The sequence below is a fragment of the Chelonia mydas genome, chromosome 7 (genome assembly GCF_015237465.2).
Source record: "Chelonia mydas isolate rCheMyd1 chromosome 7, rCheMyd1.pri.v2, whole genome shotgun sequence".
NCBI classification, from domain to species: Eukaryota; Metazoa; Chordata; order Testudines; family Cheloniidae; genus Chelonia; species Chelonia mydas.
Genome location: NC_057853.1, coordinates 42,779,846 through 42,801,482, shown reverse-complemented (window position 1 = coordinate 42,801,482; position 21,637 = coordinate 42,779,846). Strand labels below are relative to the sequence as shown.

General features: G+C 46.9%; 1 protein-coding gene across 2 annotated transcripts; it reads left to right on the top strand.

Annotated features, from left to right (window-relative positions):
• The first annotated feature begins 691 nt into the window (after positions 1 to 691).
• RPL29 (ribosomal protein L29) lies at positions 692 to 4,631 on the top strand. 2 transcript variants are annotated; one of them, XM_037905030.2, is made up of 4 exons: positions 692 to 919; positions 1,499 to 1,543; positions 2,365 to 2,429; positions 4,046 to 4,631. In XM_037905030.2, the coding sequence occupies exons 1-4, from the start codon at positions 778 to 780 to the stop codon at positions 4,133 to 4,135; spliced, it is 342 nt and encodes a 113-aa protein (XP_037760958.1). In that variant the 5' UTR covers positions 692 to 777; the 3' UTR covers positions 4,136 to 4,631. The 2 variants fall into 2 exon arrangements, with proteins under 2 accessions (XP_037760958.1, XP_043407567.1); XM_043551632.1 differs by lacking the exon at positions 1,499 to 1,543 and having other exon boundaries at positions 763 to 919.
• Positions 4,632 to 21,637: the final 17,006 nt, after the last annotated feature.

Genomic DNA, 21,637 nt, shown 5'->3' with positions numbered 1-21,637 from the left:
GATGATTAGGGCCAGATCTCATCCTTCCTTTAGGAAGGAGGGTGTGTGAGTGTTGTTTTGTGGATTCATCCCCATTTCAAGGAGGCGGGGGGGGGAGAGGGAGTGTGAGTGAGACACACAAGTGGACAGTCCCCGATGGGCTGAAGCTGGGGTGGACACGCACTGTCCCTCTTATTGCTCCATGGAGCCTGCCCAGAAAAGGTAACAGTCTGGGGGTCCTGGTGGAAGGCAGTACCTTCCTACCTTCCCTGGGGAACTTCCTCTGTGGAATGGCCAGAGGGCTAGGGCTTCCCAGACAGCATGGCTGCTATAGCGCCAGGAGAAGGGCTGCAAAGAATGCAAGGTCTGTGCACCACCGGGCCTTAGGGCTTCACTCAGCACCCAGGGAGCCTTCAGCCTGAGAGCAGGCCCTGCAGGAGGCAAATCTCACACCCCTCCCCTCAGGGAAAGACGGGGGGGGGGCTCCCTCTTGGAAACCTCGTGGCTCGCCGTGTCTCAGGCCCCAGCCGTCACACTGGGGCTAAGCCAGGGCTGCTGTTGCCTGGCCAGGTTTGCCCAGGACTACTAGGCCCCCACGGCCACCTCAGCCCGGCTCTCCCGGTCCTGGAGCCTAGCCCGGCCCGGCCCTGCCCACGGAGCGCTGGGCGGCTGCAAGCGGTGAAGCGCTCGGAGACCCCAGCGAGGGCGCCGTGGGGTATCCGGACCACGCGACCCCAGCCTCGCCCCCAACACCTCGTCCCGCCTCCCCTGCCTACACCTCCCCGCCCCGGAACCTCCATGGTCGCGGACCCTGTTTCCAGACGGACTCAGGGGACTGAGGTTTCCGGTCCGCGCTTTCCGCTTCCCTCGGCTGCTTTCCCAGAAGACTTTGCAGCTGCCCCTTCTCTTCCGGCTCGGGCGCCGCGGCGGTGGAGCGCAGGTGAGTGTCGCTCCGCAATCCGGCCCCATCGTGCCCGCAGGAGGCGGTGGTGGGGCCTGTGCAGGGCCGGCTGTGATGGGGGTGGCCCCCGCTCTCCGCCTGGGGCGCGGCGCACGCTCCTGTGCGGGCCGACCCTTGGCTGGGAACCGGGGGTCTCTGGGATCGGGCTTTTCGGGCTAGTCGGATCCGAGGGTAGGAGCTCGTTGTGGGGGGGGGGAGCCCCTGGGAGCGGGGCTGGGGCTGCTGGGGAACCTTTGGGAGCGGGGCTGGGGCCGCTGGGATGGGGAGTGTTAGGATGAAGCTTGGGGCGAGTCTGGCTCCCACTGGGCTTAGGGCGGACATGTGAGATTTGTGGAACCAGAGGCAGAAGGAATTGGAACAGGATATTTCCCATTGGGTGGGTTGCACGTGTGGCTGCAGGGGGAAGGTTAGGGATAATCTCTTGGGCTGGGTTATGTAGGCTGGGGTTGCTTTTTCTGCATTTCTCTCTTGGAAGCATCAGAGAGTATGTGGGTGCAGAGGAGTCTGGTGCCTCTGTTCCTGCCTGTTCTGAGCTGAACGTTTCTTTCCCCCTCACAGGTTTAATCATGGCCAAGTCCAAGAATCACACGACTCACAACCAGTGTAAGTTTAGGTCTGGTTCTGACCCAAAAGCATTGAGAGTTTAAAAACGTTGCTTGGTTTATTATAGTCAGGTACAGTTTAAGGTATATTTTCAACACTGCCTCTTTAGTGCTTGTGGAAGAGAGATGGTGGAGATCTGCCAATAACACTAATACTTAGCATGGGCTTGGGATAGGTAAATATTTTGCCATCCTCTGGTTGTCAGACTAATTCCAGGTGTGTTCTGCTAGACTGCTAGTTTGGAGAAAGATTGGGTTAGGGTCTTCATTTTATTTTTCGTTCAGAAGAAAACCAACCAATCTGGTGAGTTATTTTACACTTTTATGTCACTCAACAAGAAAGCATTCTTGCTCTTTTTGTGGCCTAACATGCCTCAAGTTGAAGGAAGTGACTGTAAGTAAGCAAAAATAAAATGTAAATGGTCAAGTTGGTATATAGCAGCACAGAAAGGATTTGTGCTCACCTCAAAAAGCAAGGAAAACTGGTTTCTATTGATTCTTGAAAATCAGTTGTGCAGTTGAATAAAATATTTTCTATACCGTTTTTCTCATCAAAATTTAGCTACAATAATAACATAACTGTTCCAGCAACTATTAAACTTCATGTGATGCAAAGGGAAGGAATTACAGAAAGCAGGAACTTTTTTGTTTGTTTTAAATTACTGATTGTATTTAAAAAGTTTAGATGTGTTGTACTGAATTCTGTATTGAGTGGGGGTTTTTTATATGATAAGTGGTGGGCAAAAATAGCATACTAGCAGGAATATTAGATAATATCTGCAGTTCTGTTTTTAATCCGTCAATGTTTCTATCTGTCAACAGCTCGCAAATGGCACAGAAATGGTATCAAGAAACCCAGGTCCCAGAGATATGAATCTCTGAAGGGGGTGACTATTTCTCTTTTTATAATTTTGCTGTCAGGTTCTGCAGTCTTACACATGAGCTGTAGACATCCAGCATCAGTACTTGCACACTTACTTTCCAGTCCTCTGGTTGAAAATGGTTGTCTCATTTCCTAATATGCGTGGGTTTAAACTTTACTACAGTAAACCTTATTTTTCTCTTTTCCCTGTTTTGCACTTGCCTTTCCTGCAGTCATATACTGTGTTGCAGATTTGTGTAACTAGCTATCCACAAACAGTGTTTAGTCTCACAGGCCTTGTCTAGACTCCACTTTAACTCTACTGGCTTAACACCTGTTAAAGCTGGGGGGTTATGACTCCTCAGGTGATCGTGAGCTGTCAACCTCCACCCTCAAACCCTGCTTTACCTCCAGTATTTATAATAGTGTTTAAATATAAAAAAATGTTTTTGTTTTTTATTTATAAGGTGGGGTCACATTCAGAGGCTTGCTGTGTGAAAGGGGTCACCAGTACAAAAGTTTGAGAACCATTTTGTTAAAAGCATGCTACCTTACCTCTAACTAGGCTGCTAACATACATTAGCTGACACCTTTCAAATCCTAGTCTGGGCAAGGATTATCTTTATTATTTCCCATGGTTCTCTTGCTCAGTGAATATACGTGGGTTGGGTAATTATTTTCCATTTTGAATCCATTTGTTTTCTGCCTAGGTTTCTAACTTCACTGGTTCCCTTTGTATTATTTCTCTGTCCTTACTGGTGTTGAGAAACTCCCCTCTCTATAGGACAGAAGTGGCTTTAAATTCCTCTAACTGTGAAATGAGACAGCTGGAATAACAGCTCCTCCCTTTTTTGGAAAATAAAGTTTACTTGCACTCAGAAGTGAATAAGACATTCCCTTTGTTTAGGGGTTTATCTGTATTCCCTTGAAACCTTGGTATATGCAGTCATTCTTCAAAGCTTCCATAATGTTTTTTGGTTATGCCACAATTAGGGCCATTTTATAGTGTTTGACTGTGTTAGCTTGTGTTCACATTGGTGTGTGTACACACATACTACTGCAGTGGTACTGTGGCATAGATTTCTCCAAGAAGCACATAGTTATTTCGCCCTTATACTTTATGAGTGGATGGGGGAAAAGATATCTTCTTACCCCATGTTAGCTAACACATGGTAAGAACAGACTGTTTAACCTAGTGAAGACAAGGCACTGTTGGTATTGACCTGGAAATACTAAGAACTACCCCCAAAAAAATCAACAGGATTTGTTGGCGGTGATATTGGATCCAGAATAAATCATTACATGAAATTTTGATCTCATTGCATGGAAATTAAATTTGCCTTATTAGCATTATCTAATTTCTACTCCAAAGTGCTTTTTGTTACTGTTTCTAAAACTGAGGGAAAACACTAGCTTAGTTCTAAGAACTACACCTGTTGTGTAGAACTCTTAATTCTGAAGTAGTTTCAGATTTAAATGCCACCAATTTTGGGGGACTTCTTCTTTTTTTTTTTTTTTTTTAATGTGTAGTGTATCTGTCCCAAGTGGGGAAACACTGGCGCGCTTCCTAGCTTGAATGTACATTTCAAATGACCTACGATTCCCTCCCCCAATTTGGTTTATTTTTACTTTGTTTTATAGGTTGATCCCAAGTTTCTGAGGAACATGCGATTTGCGAAGAAGCATAACAAGAAGGGACTGAAAAAAATGCGGGCCAACAATGCCAAGTAACCAGCGTGCCTCTCTGCAATGAAAGGACTGGCTTGTTTTGAACCTGAAAAGCAGTTTTTTCTATTGGCATTTTTTTCACTCAAAGCATTTTTATACAAATAAAATGAGAAGTAACAAAATTCAAGAGCAAACATCCTGGCCTTTTGAGTTTGAAGGCGAGCCTTCAAAATGTTGAGTTCTCAAAAATTCAATATTAAATATTCAGATTGTTTAAAATCCATATTAAATATCATTTGAGGTGTCTTAGAGGCTCTTTATAGTCACCTGTGTGTGTGTCTTTGTTCAGATTAACTGGAGTTTTCACAGTTGCCAGCTGATGTCTGTTGTCCTCAAAGGAAACTGAAATGACTGTTCCCCCATAATGCTTTTTTAGTCTAACACATTATTGGTGTGATTCTGGTTTTGGATTTTACGTACGTGTTTCATACTAGCCTATTTTTCCAAGTTACAAAATGTGTTTGTTACTTGAACTCTAAAAGTAAAGCTGGCAATGGAGCACCTTGTGTAAATTTCTTCAAATGTAAAGTGTTTGTGTTGAATACCTTCCGAAGGAGTAGTCCTGTTAAAACAGTATTTCTTGGTACCAAGAGATATCCACTAAACTCTACATTTATATAGAAATAAACCTGAGTAATCTGTCATTGCCTAAGAGGTAAAATTTACTGTCAGATTACAGTAAAATGTCTTTTCTGTGTATGAACCAAAATACATGCTCTAAAGGACTAGCTTCCTTTTCCAGAAATTGCAATTTAAAAAATAGTTTTGATGAACCAAAATTCTTGCTCTAGCGGTGGTAGGTTCTCCTACCGACAAGGTAGTGTAGTTATCCGGGGACATACTAACTTTGCATAACCAAATTCTATTTAGGTATTTCTGCTGTACCCATCACTGAGGTCAATGACAATTTATCTAAAGCCAAGGGATTATATATAAAATGGGATAGGTGACAGTTTTAAATACACTGGGGAGGGCCACAGTAGCTGTAGTTTTCTGTCTAATGCCTTAAAGGTAAAGCATCACCTATGAGGTGTGTACATCCCCACATTAACAATGAGTCACTGCCTTATATGACTCTGGGCTACCTTTACATATCATCTGTCATTAAAATGGCCCCTTTTTAGACATCACTGGCACGAGGTGTTTCTTGGCTGTAGAGTTATGATGCTGGTAAAGCCAGCATAACACACACATTTTAAACAATTCCCTTCAAAGTGTGCTGTTGGCCTGATTCTCATTTGGCCTGGTCAACACAAGGTTTTTGCATCTGTCAGGAGTGTGATTTATTTTACTGTTACAGTTATACTGTATGGGAAAGGGCCTATACTTGGGTCAAGTCTACATTACAAAACTAAGTCAACCTAAGTACAGCCACCACAGTAATTAAATCCCTTTTGCATGTCCACACTACACTCCTTGTGTCGCCAGTGTGCATCCTCACCAGAATGCACAGATTTCACGGTCAGTGGGGGGCATTGTGGGATGGTTTCTGAAAGGCAGCAGTAGTTGATGTACGCAATGCAGTGTCTACACTGTCACTGCATCAACCTAAGCGCTGCGCCTCTTGCAGAGGTTAAGTCAGCGTAGTGGGCAAGTTACATCAGTGGGAGTTACATTTTAGTGTAGATACACAGGACAGGTCAACGTAAGCTGTAGTGCAGACCAGGCCTTGTATGGCTGTATCCGCACTAAGGGGGTGTCACTATCTACCGGTGTAATTAAAACAGGGCAGCTTTTGTGTGTAGGCAAGTCCTAAGACCTCTTCACAGCACTCTGGTAATGTTTGAAGCCATAAAGTGGGTGTTAGCTGTTTGGCTGTATGTGTGCGTGTGTTCTCCCTGTGTGCTGCCCCAGCTCTGCGCAGAGAGCAGGCCCAGCAGACCTCAAGCAAACTGCCCAATGACCACAAGATCCATTAAGGTACGAAGGCACCAGGCCAGGTTTATTGTCGACAAAGCACGGTAATAGCACCTGGCAGATTCTACAAGGATACCATGGCATGTATGCCTGTGACAATGGATGCAACTCAGTGAATGGCAGGACTTTCCATTCCCCCCACGCCCCTCTCAGCTGGACAAAGAGACTCCCTCTGAGATACATCTTTATACCCTGAAACAAACAAATTAGTACTGCCTCTGACATAGTTACTTCCCCCTGATGTGGCTAGTTATCACCCATCACCTTGTACATGTTGGTTAAATCAAAATATCTCTATTACGTAAAGTCATTCTGACCTTATCTTTTAGGAGGGCTCGGTGTGTTCCTGTTATCCTTGGGGAATGTTTTTTGTGCCATCCTTGATTTCGGGATGTTCTGGTACCACTTGATATCGGGATGTGTTTGTGTGAGTAATCTGTGGTTAGCATTTCTTAGGAATGTGTATTTCTGCATTGTCAGCCCTGTTCTTGCCAGATTTTGTGAGCAAGTCCTTCCTCATACCAGGCCTCTGATACAAGGGCTTATATTTCAGGCTCTCTTCGTACTACATCAGTTACCTCATTTCATGGCCCCTTTACACTACTAGAAAAGTGTAAAGATGGCTTAAGTGAAGAAGTGTGTCTCTGATCTCCAGCTGCCCATTTGGAAATGGTTTGCCTCTGGTTTTCATCAACTATCTCAGACCTGTTCTAAGCACTCTTGGTGTTGTTAGTCAGAAGAAAACTTCTGTATTGCCTAGAAAGGGGACACAAAGCCAGTTGCATTTCCATTTCCTTGTTGGGAAGGAGATTGAGTAATAAAAATAGAGGCAGAACTATGCTATAGATCTAGCTGACTATTTTATTACACTGGGAAGAAATTGTGTGTATTGTCATTTATAATAGGATTCAATAAGGTACTTGAAAAATAATGGATAACTGTTGGGAGTTCAGGTATGGCAACTGTCACCCCTGTAATTATGGATATTGTCAATGCCTCCCTTGCTGAAAACATGTGATCCATGTTTGTAGGGTCATGTAAAATTACCAGACTTTAAGCAATTCCTGATGGCTTTACAGAGTTCCTGTGTTAAAATTAGTTGTTACTGTCTCTTTAATGAACTTGGTGGTGACTTGACAGTCCTGGAGATTGAAATTCTCTACTGCTCCTCAGAGCAGGGGACAGCACAGTGCCCCTTCATGCTGTCTCCTGCCAGTGTGCAACCTGGAAGAACAAGTTGTGACAGCGTGAGGGCTGACGCCAACCCTGTGTCAGCTCTTTAGATCACGTATTGTTTTTGTCTTTGAACATGACGATGGAGCAATTATTTGGTGGTGGGGTTGCTGTAGTGACAGTTCACCACCAGATGGTGCAAAAGGGATGCTTGTCAGGTGAAAAATGGTCTGATGTTTTTATTCAAGGCATACACCTGCTCCCTTTTTTCCTTCTGCTTCTCCCTTGTAACTAGAGAGTCCCCAGGAGATCTGCCTGTAAAAACTTCTAGATACCTAGAGGATGAGTGTCTTCTCCCTTGGACCCAAGGAAGGATGCTCTGTAATGAGGGGCATGTACCCCACACCCAGTCATGCAACAAACAGGTTAAAAGCTGCTACAGGAAGAAGCTGCCTGGGCTGTCAGTCCGTGCCAGCTGTGGCTAGTTAAGAAGCAGGCTTGAGTGAAAGAGAGAGAGAAGCTGTGGGTGTTTGTTTTTTCCTCCTCTGCAACAGAGAGCTGGGCTGGATTGTTGCTTTGGGAGCCAGGAGGGAGCGTAAGTCACAGAGGTCAGAGATGGTGAAGGCTTCCTCTCAGACCACCCCCCTGCCAGTGAAAGTGTGTTTGTGTTTTCTGGCCTACTTTCTAATATTGCTGGTGACGGCCTTCCCTGGGGAAACTATTCCACAGTCTAACACAGGGATCGGCAACTTTTGGCACGCAGCCCATCAGGGAAAGCCACTGGCGGGCCAGGCTGGTTTGTTTACCTGCAGCATCCGCAGGTTCGGCCGATCGCAGCTCCCACTGGCCGCAGTTCGCCATTCCAGGCCAATGGGGGCTGCGGGAAGCGGCGTGGGCTGAGGGATGTGCTGGCCGCCCTTCCTGCAGCCCCCATTGGCCTGGAGCGGTGACCAGCGGTCAGTGGGAGCTGCGATCGGCTGAACCTGCGGACACTGCAGGTAGACAAACCGCCCGGCCTGTCAGTGGATGTCCTTGATGGGCCGCGTGCCAAAGGTTGCTGATCCCTGGTTTAACACATCCCCTGTGGGGACGATTTTTCTCCTGTTTAGCCTCAATTTTCCTTCTTTTAGTTCTGCCCCCTTAATCCTAGTCCCAGTCCCAGCTCTCTGTGCTGCACAGACTGTTCCTCTCAGGCTCTAGACCCATCAGTTATTTATAGGCTTTATTATCTCCCACCCTCCCCCAGCAGTTGACAAGCTCACCATAGTTAGCTCTTTGAACATCTCCCCTACATCAGCCCCTGCAGCCTTGGTGTCGGGGAGAGATGAATGAATGGAGGCAGGGGAGAGAGAGGGGGCAGGGCACAGAGAGAAGGAAGGCGGGTGAGGAAAGGGGAAAGCACAGTACGTATCAGAGGTGAGAAGAGCAAGAAATAACATAAGAGTCAGAACAGGGGAGACTTAGGAGAAAGGGAGCTGGAGGTGCAGATACAAGGTAGAAAATGGCCAGTGATAGTGAAGGGGGGGGATGTCACATGACCCAGTTTTTATTCTGAAAGCAGGGGGGGAATGAAGAGTTAGTAGCTGTCCCTCCCTATCCCCCTTCCCTTGGCTGCCATAATCTTGCCGAGTGCTTGTCTCTGCCTGCCCCCAACCCCCCCAGCAGGCACCCTGCTTTTCCCACTTTGAACGTTAAGTTCCCCTGCCAGAGGGTGTCTGAGTGAGAGGAGCTTCTGAGCCCAGAGGCCAGACTGAGCCCTGTTTCAGAGTTGCTACAGCTTGTTCAGGAGCTGGAGATGGCCTGTGTTAAATACATTCTGAAGCAAGGGACGCCAGTCCCTACTCTACAAGTAGGTGTTCCCGGGAAGCAAGGTTCCTGCATGGGCTCAGCTGGCGGGAGAGAGCCCTGTTAGTTTTAACCCTTCCTGCAGAGTCTATTTTCAGAGAAATCCCCTGGAGACAATCTAGTCTCCTGGGCCCAGACCTTCAGTCATATTTAGGTGCCTCGCTCCCATTGATTTCAGTGGGAGATAGGTATCTAAATACCTTTGAGGCTCGAGGCCTTGATGACTTTTAAGAACAGGGCTGGTCCCTTCATGAACAACTTCTCGGTCTCTGTAGGGGGTCAAAGGCAGGACCGGCTCTAGGCACCAGCAAATCAAGCACGTACTTGGGGCGGCACATGTCCAGGGGCGGCGTTCCGGCCATCCTTCCCCCCCCCCGCCCCCGTCCTGCTCAGTCAACCAATGAGCCCCTGCGTGGGGAGGGGCGGCAAGCTCAGCGTGGGGTCCCAGCCCGGGGGCAGTCCCTGACTTGGCCCCCCACCACTGGGGGAGAGGGGCGATGTGGCTCCTCCCCCCCGCCCACCCCTGCCGCACATGTCACAAGTGGTGGAGGAGCCGGAGCAGAGAGGAGCCCGGGATCGGGGCAGGATCCATGGCCAGTAAGGGACCCACTGCCCTGGGCAGCTCGGTGCTGGGCGGGCACCCTGGTCTGCCCCCCTCCCAGTGGCTGACCCGCCCCCCAGCCACTCTGTCGGTTATTGTCCCCTCTGCGCTGCTGGGGCTGGGTCTGAGATCGGGCTGGGGACCCATGGGCAGGATGGACAGCCCCGAGCACCTCACTCCAAACACTGGGATAGCATTACGCATTCTTTTAACATTACCAGTATCAGTGGCTTCTGGTAAGCGCTGTTTCTCAAAACTGAAATTACTAAAAAATTATTTGAGGTCCACCATGTCTCAAAATCATTTGTCAGGACTTGCATTAATTTCAATTGAAAGTACCATTGCAAAAACTTTAGATTTCACTGAATGATTAAAAGACTACGCAAGTATAAAAAACAGAAAAATGCAGTTAATATAAATTCTTTTAATTTATGAGAAACTGGGCGCACCAGAAGACACTAATGTTTTTCATTACAGGGTATAGTTGAACCCAAATTGTTTGTAATTGTGATTTTGTTAAAGTTAAATGAGTACACTCGTAGGAAATTGTTTTATTTCACTAACTACAAATTCTGTTTTCATTTTTTTTTATTTTAAACAGTGAAAACAAAACAAAAACATTGCAAAGTGCAAACATGTGTAAAACCCCCCAAAAAAGGGGGGGGGGATTTTTTGGCTTGGGGCGGCAAAAAACCTAGAGCTGGCCCTGGTCAAAGGTGTCAAAGCTGCGGATCCATCCATGTATCTGTCATTCTGTCTAGTAAGGCATTGCAGTTACAATGCTTTGTGCAATTGATGGGAAGAACAGATTGCCAGGAGCAGAGTTATAGTGGCTGGGGGGGGCATGTAAATTTTTTGCTGTACATTTTGGTGTATGTAAAATCTCAGCTGTAACTTTGCCTTAAATCTCTGAGGCGATTACTCCTGGATGGCAAGTTCCACTTTTCCTTGTCCCCTCAGCATTTTCTCCCAGAAGTGCCAGCACCTTGAGTACTTTGCTCACAAGCCACAATACATAGCGGCCACAGGAGAGGCACTTGGTCAGGGTTAGAGCAGGGGCTTCTGCTGTTAATGAGGAGAAGGGCCTAAGGGGAGAATTTCTGAGCCTTTCTCCCCCACCGTAAAACTGCCTTTCTGAGGAGCCATTTCTCATCGCTGCCCTTCAGCCTACCCTTCAATGTGAGAGACTTTCCCAAATATGGGCGCAGCTACTTCCTGACCAAAATAGCCCGTGTGACACAATGCAGTGTGGAATAATGTAACCTTAATCCAGAGCTTCATTGTGCAGAGAGAGAGAAATGGGGACTCTTGAACTTTCACAGCTGCTCAGTGTCAGGTTTACTCTTGTCTTGTGTGCCTTTTTGACTCTTCCCTGTACGCGCTTGGGCATTCTCCAGAGGAGCCTTGGCACGAGCAAGACATTTGATTTCCAAACCCCAGGCAGCTGGAGGCAGAATCACACAGCTGTCCTTTCCTGCTTTGCTATTTTACTAGACTTCTGCTAAATGCAAGTCCATAGCGAGCCACAGCTTGGTTATGATCACCATTATGTATTATTTGTGTCACAGTAGCAGCTGGGAGCTCTAGTCCTAGACTGCCACCCTGTTGTGCCAGGCGCTGTACCAACACCACAAAAAACTGGTCCCTGCACCAAAGAGCTCTCAACCTGCATGTAGGCCAGATGCTCCACTCCATCCTCTTGGGCAGAGGAAAGCAATATGAGTAGAATGGATGGGGCAGCCTACGGTGGGATGGCCTGTGGGTTTGAGTGTAGGGCTGGAAGTTCCCAGGACTGACACTGACTGCTCCTGTGGCCTTGGCTAAACAGTTTAAACGCTCTGTTTTCATTTTCCCATTGGTAATCTGAGGCCGCTTAGGAGTATTTATAAAGCCATTTTCAGGTGAGTTCTAACCCTAGCCACCTAGCAATGAGATTGTTCTGTATCACAAAACATTACTGGTCACCTAGAAGTTCTAAAATAGTTCCTATGAAGAGAAGCTATGAAATAAGAAAGGAAGCCTGTTTTCTTTATTGAGGTCTAAGAGTAGCTGAGCACAGAGTCGGTGCCTATGGAGAGCTGCTGCTTCCTCTTATGCACTGAAATCTTCCCATAGAAGTGAGTGGAGGTGCAAGGAATGCAGGCTCAAGTGCACAATGCAGCAGATTGCACTCTAGATCTAGGGCACCAAAATGCTGTTTGTGTCCCTAATGTTTATTTTAGGAGTCCTAGGAACAAACACTAGGTTATGGGCTTCCCAGGGACTTTCAAAAAAAGGTGTTTGGCAGCAAGAGACCCCTTAGACCAGTAGCAGTCAGCTCTGTCAGTAATTTTCTATACTTCTTTTTCCTTTATTTTAGCTATGAGTTGAAATTCCAGCCTTCTCCCTCCCCACTTGCCTGATCCTGTCATGAAAGCATAGCTCTGTGTTTATGATATCACTGTGATGTCATCAATGTCAGATGTATGAATCCACAGCAGCAGCAAGCGGAGGAGAACGCCCTTGTGTAAACAGTCAAACATCCTTGATAGCTAGTAATATGGCTACAGAAGTGCTTGGAAACAAGTGAAACAAGACATGGCTGTAACTGAATATGTAAGCCAGAAATATATTTTATGTTCTGCTTAAAATCTGCACTGATATTTCAGTTAGCTTTAACCACCATGAAAGTCCCTCTTGCATATGAGAAGATAGAAGGTGCTTGATCAGGAAGAGTAGCCTCAGGGTTATGAAGGGTCTGAGCTTTATGCATGTGAAATTACTGTTGATAGGAGTACACCAAACTGAACGAGGCCAAGAGTGCAAGGTGGAGTGGATCTGGATTAGTTGAGGTGGGGTTCAGGGTCTGGGTCTGAGGCTGAATCAGTGTCAGTCCTTGTGTTTGGGATCAGATTCCGTGGTACAGAAATAGCACAAGCTGCCCTTGCAAGACTTTGGCCTCAAAATAATACGCTTTGGAGATTTTCAGTATTCGGGGATGAATATCTTACAAGGTTGGCTGTGTCCTAGCCAGAATCAGAAACCCTTCTGGTGGTGGTGCAGCCCAGGTTTGTTGTTATGGTTAACTCTTTGTTTTATAGTACACCTAGAGGCCCTAAGTGAGATTAGGTGCCCATTGTGCTTGGTGCTGTACAAACAGCAAGTGAGAACCACTCCCTTCCCCAATTCACTGACACTCTGAATGGGGGACGACGACAGAGAGGTGAAGAGATTTGCCCCGGCTGACACAGCAGGTAGTGGGAGATCTGGGAATATAACCCAGGTGTCCTGAATCCTAGTACATGGCCCTATTCACTAGACTACTTTGCTTCAGATCACAAGTATCCTTCCCATCTCTCCACCGTGGCATGTAAAGGGGTTCAGATCAGAGATGCGATTCTGGGTTTGGCCCCTCTCTAAACAAAGTACATGGGGAAATAGTTGATTATGGAGTAAGTCCTCATGCAAAGCTTTGTGACCATGTCAGAATGTAATACCATGTGCCAATTTAAGACACCAAGAAAGGCTCTGATGAGGGCATTTGCCCAAGCGGGCCAGTATTTACAATGCCATGGTACAGTCAGTTCAGCTGAAACTTTTTGCACAGAATCATGCTTTGGTGACAACCAGAAATAAGGCTAGATGTGGGTTTAATTTGTAATGCTTTGTACACAGGGCTCACGAGTACTTTTGGGCTGCATTTACACACACATGCTCAGCTGTCTCAGAAGTGAACGGATCTATATCCCTGCTTTGATCAGGTTCTACAGCTCTTAGGCATATGTCTGCATGAATGACATTTTCACATGGTGAAACATTATTTATTATTAGTGATCCCTAATGTATGCCCATTCGAAAAACATGTATGACACTTTATTCACAAGATCAACTGTCAGTGTCTTGGTCATAAACCTTCTGTCTACCTCTCACAACAAGATGCATAGGAAGTAGCTTGGTTAGTGTAATGCAGTAGTCCCCAAACTTTTGAGGGTTGCACCTCCCGAGAGCCAGGGCCAGGAGCGGGGCTGTGGCCTGGGGGAGACAGAAAGGAGTAAGGGGGCCAAGGCTGGAGCCGAGGATGGGGGTGCATAAGGGAGCAGAACGGCAGCCGGGCCACAGAGTGGGATGGCAGCCGAGCCCCCTCCGGGGTGCGGAGCCACGCAGAAGCTGGGGACAGGGTCAGGCGCAGAGCCGGGGTCACGGCTGGGGGCGGGGCCGGAGCAGAGCTGGGGGCAGGACGGGGCTGGGTGGCGCTCCCTCCCCACCCCATGTGGGGATTGGCCTGGCCTGCTGCCACCCCCCCGAAATGTTCCTCCATGCCCCCCAGGCACACCCCACAGTTTGAGGACCTCTGGTTTAATGCATAACCAAACCTATTGTGCCCAGCTCTGAGTGAAGTGAGGATCTGAATGTGCAATATACCGTGGCTAGGGTGACCATATTTCCCAGAGAAAACGGGACCCCCCTTACCTGAGGCCTCCCCCCCGTGGGGTTGTTGCCCATTGCTGGAACCCTACCACCCCCCCAGCTCTGCCTCCCCGCCGCAGGGGGCTGACATCTCTGCTCACCCCACACACATTCCTCCGCACTGCACCCCACTTTTGGGACAAAAGTGGGCATTTGTCCCATGTGCTCTTGCCAACTGATCTACTCAGTAAGAGCTAACGGGACAAATGGCTCCTTTTGAAAAGAAAAAAAAAAAGTTGGGACAGGGTTTAAAAAAGGGGCTGTCATGGCCAAAACAGGCCATGTGGTCACCCTAACCCTGGCAGGAATGCAATCTCTGCCGGCTAAAGAGGGTGCACAGAACATGCGGCTCTGAGCAGGTTTACGTGCCTGGCAAAGAGTGCCTGAGCCCTGGTTCCAGTAGCAGCTGAGCACTGATACAGCAGCGCCATTGCTGGCAGTTGCTGGAATGCAGGTACTAATTGTATTAGTCTAGTTGCAGACACATCCCATTTGCCTGTGAAGTGGGAAATGAAAGAGAAGGGAAAACCTATCAGAAAGTGGTTTCTTCTGTTTCACTAGCCATTGCTTAGTTTGTGCCTGTGTCTAAAACAGCTTGGAAAAATGAGGGCATAGTGTTGTTCAAACTGCATAAGTATTAGGATAACTGGGTGCAAAAAAGGCTATGCTTTTCTGATGGATGGGAGGGATTTTTACCATCTGCAATGGTATCAGAATTGCCCCATGTATATGCAGTAGAATAGCAACTGCAGTTATAATAACTAGGATCAGAATTCCAATCCTCAGTCTTCAGGGTGTGGACTGAGAACCAGGAAGGAATTTCCTCCATGGTATAATAGTGCACAATTTAGGAACGTTATTTACGCCTTTCTCCCTGACATCTGGCCTGGGCCATTGCTGGAGAGAGGATACTGCCCTAGATGGACTGGCCACGCTCATAAAATACTTGGCCCCGTTCACATGTGGCATGGACCATCCCCGACCCCTCAGTGAGGTGATGAGTGCCCTTAATCCGCACTGAGGTGAATAGCATCTGCTCTCTGCATTGTAGTCCTGGGCTTCCTCAGTTTCCCTGTAAGACTCCTGGTTTGGCTCCCAAGACTTCCATACTCTCACAATTACAGTAACCAACCATCTTTTCCTTTGCCCAGATCAGCCCGCACGCAGGAAACTTGGGGGAGGAGATCCAGGGTAGATGAACCTCTGTGTTCTCTGTGTGGGGGAAGGGTTTGTCCTCCAACCCTATGGAAGAAGCAGAGAAATGAGACCCCCAAGCCACACAAATCCAGATCTTGGGCATCCACTGAGGCACAGGAACTCTTGTGCCCCTCTGCCCTCCCTGGCTTCCTGCCAACATGGCTGTGATGGGTCTGTGTTCACAGGGCTTCTCCTGCCAACAGTGGCTCCTGGAACCTTGGCTTAAGATGGCAGGAGGTTCCCTGCCCGGTACCCATCCTGCACCTCACCAGTCCTGGGTCCATATCTCCACAAAGGACTCTGAGATCCCATTCCCTGCCTGTGAAGGGTGAGATGCACACATAGGAGTTGGGGGGGGGGGGGGAGAGGAATGGGACCTTCCATGCATAGATCTCAGGGGGAAAGCCAGGCTCCTTGTGCTTCCATTGGGTTGAATCCCTGTCGGTGTCTGGCCATTGACTTCAATAGGGCCCAGATCTGGCCATTTGTGAGCGTTGCCCATTTTCATGACTCTCGGGGGCTTTCACTGTCTTTTGAAAGGGTTGAGAACTGATGTGACTTGTTGGCAGCAGCTCTCATGGTACTGACAAGGCGTCACCTTCTCCCCACCTTGCAGATGCTCAGACTAAACCCTGACAGAGACATGTAGACACCAGCATGTCAAAGGGGATGACGGCCAGGGACAGAATGAGCTGACAGCTGCCTGATCAACACCTGCATCAAGTATTCCCAGCATGTCAGGAATAATATGGCTAGAAATAGACACTGTCGTACTGGCATAGGACATACCTCGCCTGAATAGTTTTAATGGGGGGTTTTAATTACCACAAGGCAGTTGTTTCCAGAGCCCTGTGAGCATGTGCCGGCTGCATCCAACAAACCCAGAACCACAGAGCTCAGCTGGAACCAGTGGGGTTGGCTGGTTTTCTGCCTGAATAATGTAGTAATAACCCCTTGTGTCTCACTCAGTACAGCCCGTCTCCTCAACAATGCCGTGCAACGAGACAACGAGACAATGGTCCAGTGCTTTGCCCAGTCTCACGCGATGCGGTTCCCTCCATTTCCAGTAGGAGACCATTCGCTACATAATTCAGCTCCTGTTGGAAAGATGTCCTTGATGCTCTAGATTCTCTCTCCTAGTGGTACCCGCTGTGTAACCACCGAAACTGTGAATCCCCGCAGCTTCACTCTGGACCTTGTGGCAAACTGGTTTTGCGATTGTAACACGAGTTTTAAGTGTGTTTGCGCAGCTGTCTGAGAAATTCAGTTGCTCCCCTTAAAATGCCTGTGAATGTCCTGTTAAGAAATATAACCGGTGCAGACAGCCTTTTGGAACACTTTTCAGATCCTTCTGGACTCCATTCTGCAAGGCGCTGAACACCCTCAACTCCAAGGAGGCGCTCAGCACCTTGTAGCTGCTATTCACCCTGTGTCTGTAGGCGAATACCAGAACCTTTCTGTGCCTCAGTTTACCCTGTTGTAAAATGAGGATGATAACACTTCTCACCCCCTTCAAAGTGCTCTGAGATTCCCCAGTAAGTGCAAAGTATTATATCTTAGGTATAAACACTTCCCTTTGGACTGAGGAGATTCTCCTTTCTCAGGGTGAAAAAGAGTTTGCCATAGGACAAAAGAATAAGTCTCAAAGGAATCAGGAAGCAGCAAACAAAGTGCTACAGCCAGACAAACAGGCAAGCCAGCACCATGTGGTTCTTCTCAAAGAGGATGGCTTTGAACGGCCTGCACCCCAGAAACCGCTCACCTTAGGACCACAGGGTCATCAGCCCTGGGAACAGCAGAGGAAGGAAAACACATGAAAGCAGAGTCCAAGCTACAGTTAATCAGACACAAGGTAAAATTAACCATGTGATGCTGCAACCAAAGATAGCAAAAGAGAAGGTGCCACTCTATGAAAATGAAGCGTATGTTAGGGGTGGGTCGGAGAGCCCACTGTGTTTGCATGAAGAGTTTCAATTTGGGCCCAGTTAGCAGACAGATCCAAGTTTTGGGGCTTGCACCCCACAGTTCAGGGAGTGGAATTCCAGATTAAGCCCCATCCCTAGTCCATTCTGTGTATGTAAATCAGCGAGGCACGCTGCTCTACACGTGCTTTGTCAGCGTGTATAATGCATGCTGGGTCATGGGAGCGCAAGAATACAGGGAATGGGTGCAGAGCAGCAGCCTGGGATCCAGCAAAGAGGCTGACAGATGTGAACAAGAACCCCAAAGGAGCTCTGTGTGGCTGGGAGGGGTTGAATGGGGATGGGGAGCTGGGACCCTATTTGATTTCAGAGGGGAGAGTAGCATCCAAAGGTCTGGGTAGTTCACAAAAGCATCCAAGTGCTTAGAAACTCATCTGAACCGAATCCCTGAACATTTTGGAGGTTCTTTCACAACTAAAGGAATGCACTCTCGCTGGCTAACATTTTACCTTAATACCCATAGCATAGTTTTGTTTAGTCTGTGACGATGGGGCCAGAGAGAGTCCCATGGGTGCACAAGGTTGTGGGGAGGGTACCCTTTGCACATACAAATATGGGGTTTGCATACATAAATGCATGGCAATGTATGTTTGTGCATTATGTGGGTATGTAAGCATGTGAGCACGTTTTTGACCATGTGGCCATTAGTATTTAATTGAGGTAGTGTAGCCCAGCAGCAGACAGTGTCATGGGCTGGGTGTCAGGAGACCTGAATTTCTATCCCTGCCACAGACCTTGCAGTGTGATGTAGACGAAAGAGTGGGCAGATCACATTACTGCTCTGTGCCTCAGTTTTCCTAGCTCTAAAATGCAAATGTTAATCCTCATTAGTAGAGCACTTTGGATGAAAAGTGCTATGTAACTACTAAGAATTACTGATGTTATTAATTAGGAATTATGATTATTAATAATCACCCTCTCTTCTGAGATTCTCTCTCCCCTGGCATTTAAAAAGTCCATCAGTGGCATCCTTCAAAATGAAATTCAAGACTCTGTTTAAAACATCCTATTTATTTTGTATGTTGTTTGAATATGCTGAGTGTGTGTGTTGGAGTTCTCATTAGATTGTATTCCTACTTGGAGATTTAACTGGGCATTTGGACTATTTATTGTAAATTACATTTTTAGTTTATTTTTGCTAAGGTCCCAAATAGGGCCTTTCAGGCATGAGGTGTTATAAGTTAAAGCTTATGGACCATATATTCTAAAAACACAAATACATCACTCTGAGACAAACGCTCTCATCGTTCATGCTTAATTTGTGTTTGCAATTACTGCAGCTGAACTTATAAATTGGGTAATTGTGCACACATCACCTTAACTGGCCATTTGTGAACCAATTTACCGGATTTGTGCACACAGTTCTGGTAACTGTGTATGAAAACTAGGTATACAGCTGCATATTTAATGCTTTAAAATCTGTCTCTGTTGTTGTTATTAGAGGTAGAAATAAATGGTAGGCAGGTCTCAAATACACATCTAGAAATGCAGGTCCACTGACGGGGGGGCAAAGGGCCCGGAGGCCGCTGCTGCTGCGGTAACTGACGCTGGCACAGCCAGGGCTTCCGCATGCCCGCTCAGCTGAAGGGTGCACCCAGCCGCGTAGCCAGCAGCTCGCTGGGCACCAGCCAGTGCAAGCGCAGCACCGCCCAAATGTCAGGCGGACCACACCCGAGTGGGCCCCGCTTGTGCGTGTGCGCACCAGCCGCTGCGTGTGGTCCAGCTCCATGCCCACGTGGGGATGCCACGCCGATGCACAGCGGCAGCCCATTGACTGTTCTGCCCTGGGGCCCGGAATTGCTGTCAGCGGGGCCTGTATAGATAGATTCATTGTAATCCAGCATAATTCTACTATATATCAGAAGCGATACTGATACATAGCATATCACAGCTTTGAATGTAGGAATACTACAGTGTGGGCCAAATTCTGGCTAATGCAGGGTAATGTGTGACCTTCTCACTTCTGATGGGCACAAATATACCTATCACAAGCAGTATGAAAATTTGCACCTATTCTGCTTGAGACCAACCATGTGGCCCATGCCCATTTCCTTGTGGCTGTGCCCTTTGACCTCCTGCTCTTCCCAGCCGATCTACAGAGTGGTCTGTGCTCTGTGACTTCCTAAAGCTGCTAAAACTGAGCTGACAGCCTTCTTCCAACGTGCACTGCCTGTCATTTTTCTGCTCTGCAGGAATGAGCATCCTAACTGAAAACTTGGCCTTGTATCCATGGCCAATCCACATTTTTGTTGTTCTGTTTCAATTTTATTTGGTTAGCACCCGTTCTCGGTGTGGCCAGCTCTGCACAGTTCCCATTGACTGCAATGGGAACCACCTCTGACAATCAGGCCCTTAACGCTCACGCCAGATGGTCATTTCTGAATAGAGAACTCCTCCATTGATCCACAGAACACGAGCTTCCCTGCTGGTGCGCCGTGACCCTCAGGGTCCATTGCTAGGGTCAGAGTCCATCTCCATGTCATTCAGTCCTTGGTTTCTCTGCCAACAAGGTAGTGAGTTACTGCCGCTTGTGATGGATGCTGGGTTTTGTGATGCAGATTCTGGTTCATTGGGAATTGGACTGAAAGCACTGAGGGCCCAAAGCAGCATTCAGAGAAGTCAATGCAAAGACTCACCTTGGCTTTGATGGCTGTTGGATGGTGTCCCAGTTTCTTTTATGTAAGCTATTTTATTTTTATGACACAAACTTTGGCATAATTTTAGAGCTGGTTAAAAGATGAGAGGTTTTCATGAAATATTGAAGTCATTTTTGTTTCACAGGTTTCAATCCAGAACAATTTTGTTTCTTGGAAATTTGGGGATGGGGGAGGGGTCTTTTTTTTTTTTTAACTTAATTTTCTTTAACTTTGGACTTCCCTCCCTGACCCTTCGTCCCTTGTTTTCTTCCCCACTCTCTTTTTCCCCTTTCGTTTGCCACTGAAAAAGGGGAAAGGAAGGAGAAAGTAGTTTAAAAAATTTGGGTTTGGTTGATCTATTTTTCCATTTTCCATTTTTTGCTGAATAAATTTTAAAAAATGAAACTTTCTGATCTTAAAAAAAGGCCAGTTTTCAACTAAAAATGTTTTGGTAGAAAAATGTAAATGATCTCACCCTATTTTATATTGCTGTAACTGGAAGTTGCTAATAACAGACTGATGCATCTGGCATCCTTCTTAATAGAAAAACTGGAGGTGACTGCTCTGGCAAAGCTACTTCTTTCTTGAAGGTGACCTTCAAAGGAAAACAATGAGTTTCTGTTTTGGTTTGGTTTGGTTTGGTTTTGTGTGTGTATATGTGTTTTATCATATGCATAAACAGGCCTGAAAAAGTTTGGGATTTTTTAAGCAGCTGTTGTGGAGGAAGAGGGTTGCTTGTTTTTTTAATCTTAGCAATATCAGGAATGTCAAATCTGATCTCTGGTTTTCTGGAGGTTTCTTTGGATGACACAGATATGTGGGAGTTTTCTCACCATTTAAGTGAAGGGGGACTGAGTACTGAATCTTCAACAAAGAGAAATTACTCCCAGGAATTGAATAGGTGTTACACACCTTGAGTTTTATTGTTTGCAGTGGTGTTGTAGCCATGTCGGTCCCAGGATATTAGAGAGACAAGGTGGGTGAGGTCATATCTTTTATTGGACCAACTGCTGTTGGTGAAAGAGACAAGCTTTCCTGTTACACAGAGCTCTTCTTCAGGTCTGGAAAGGGTACTCAGAGTGTCACAGCTGAATACCAGGTGGAACAGATAGTTTAGCACAAGTAGTTAACACATCTAAGGGACCATTCAAGGTGAAAAGGCCAGTTAATACCCCTCCAGTTATAGGACAAAAAAGGAGTTACAGGTTGTTGTAATAAACCATAAATCCAGTATCTCTATTAAGTATCTCTACTAAGACTATGATTTTTAGTGTCTAGCGAAGTTATAAATTTAAGTTCCCAGGCTAGTCTTTTGTAAGTGTTGTGCAGGTTTCATTTGAGGACGAGGACTGAGAGGTCAGATCTAGAGTGGTCGTGTTATGAAAAGTGTTCACCCATGGGTGATTGGTGTTTTTGTCTTTTTATCATTTTTCTGTATGAGTGCATTCTTGAACCAGCCACTTCAACTCGAATGGTCCCCTAGAATACGTGTTAAATACTTCTGCTAAACAGTATGTTCCACTTTGTATTTAGCTGTGACAGTCTCAGTACTTTTCCCAGACCTGAAGAAAAGCTCTGTGTACCTCGAAAGCTTGTGGCTCTCACCAACAGAAATTGGTCCAGTAAAAGATATTACCTCACCCACCTTTTCTTACCTTGAGTTGTAAACAGTCTGAATAAAAATCACTTCCTCACCGCCCCCCACCCC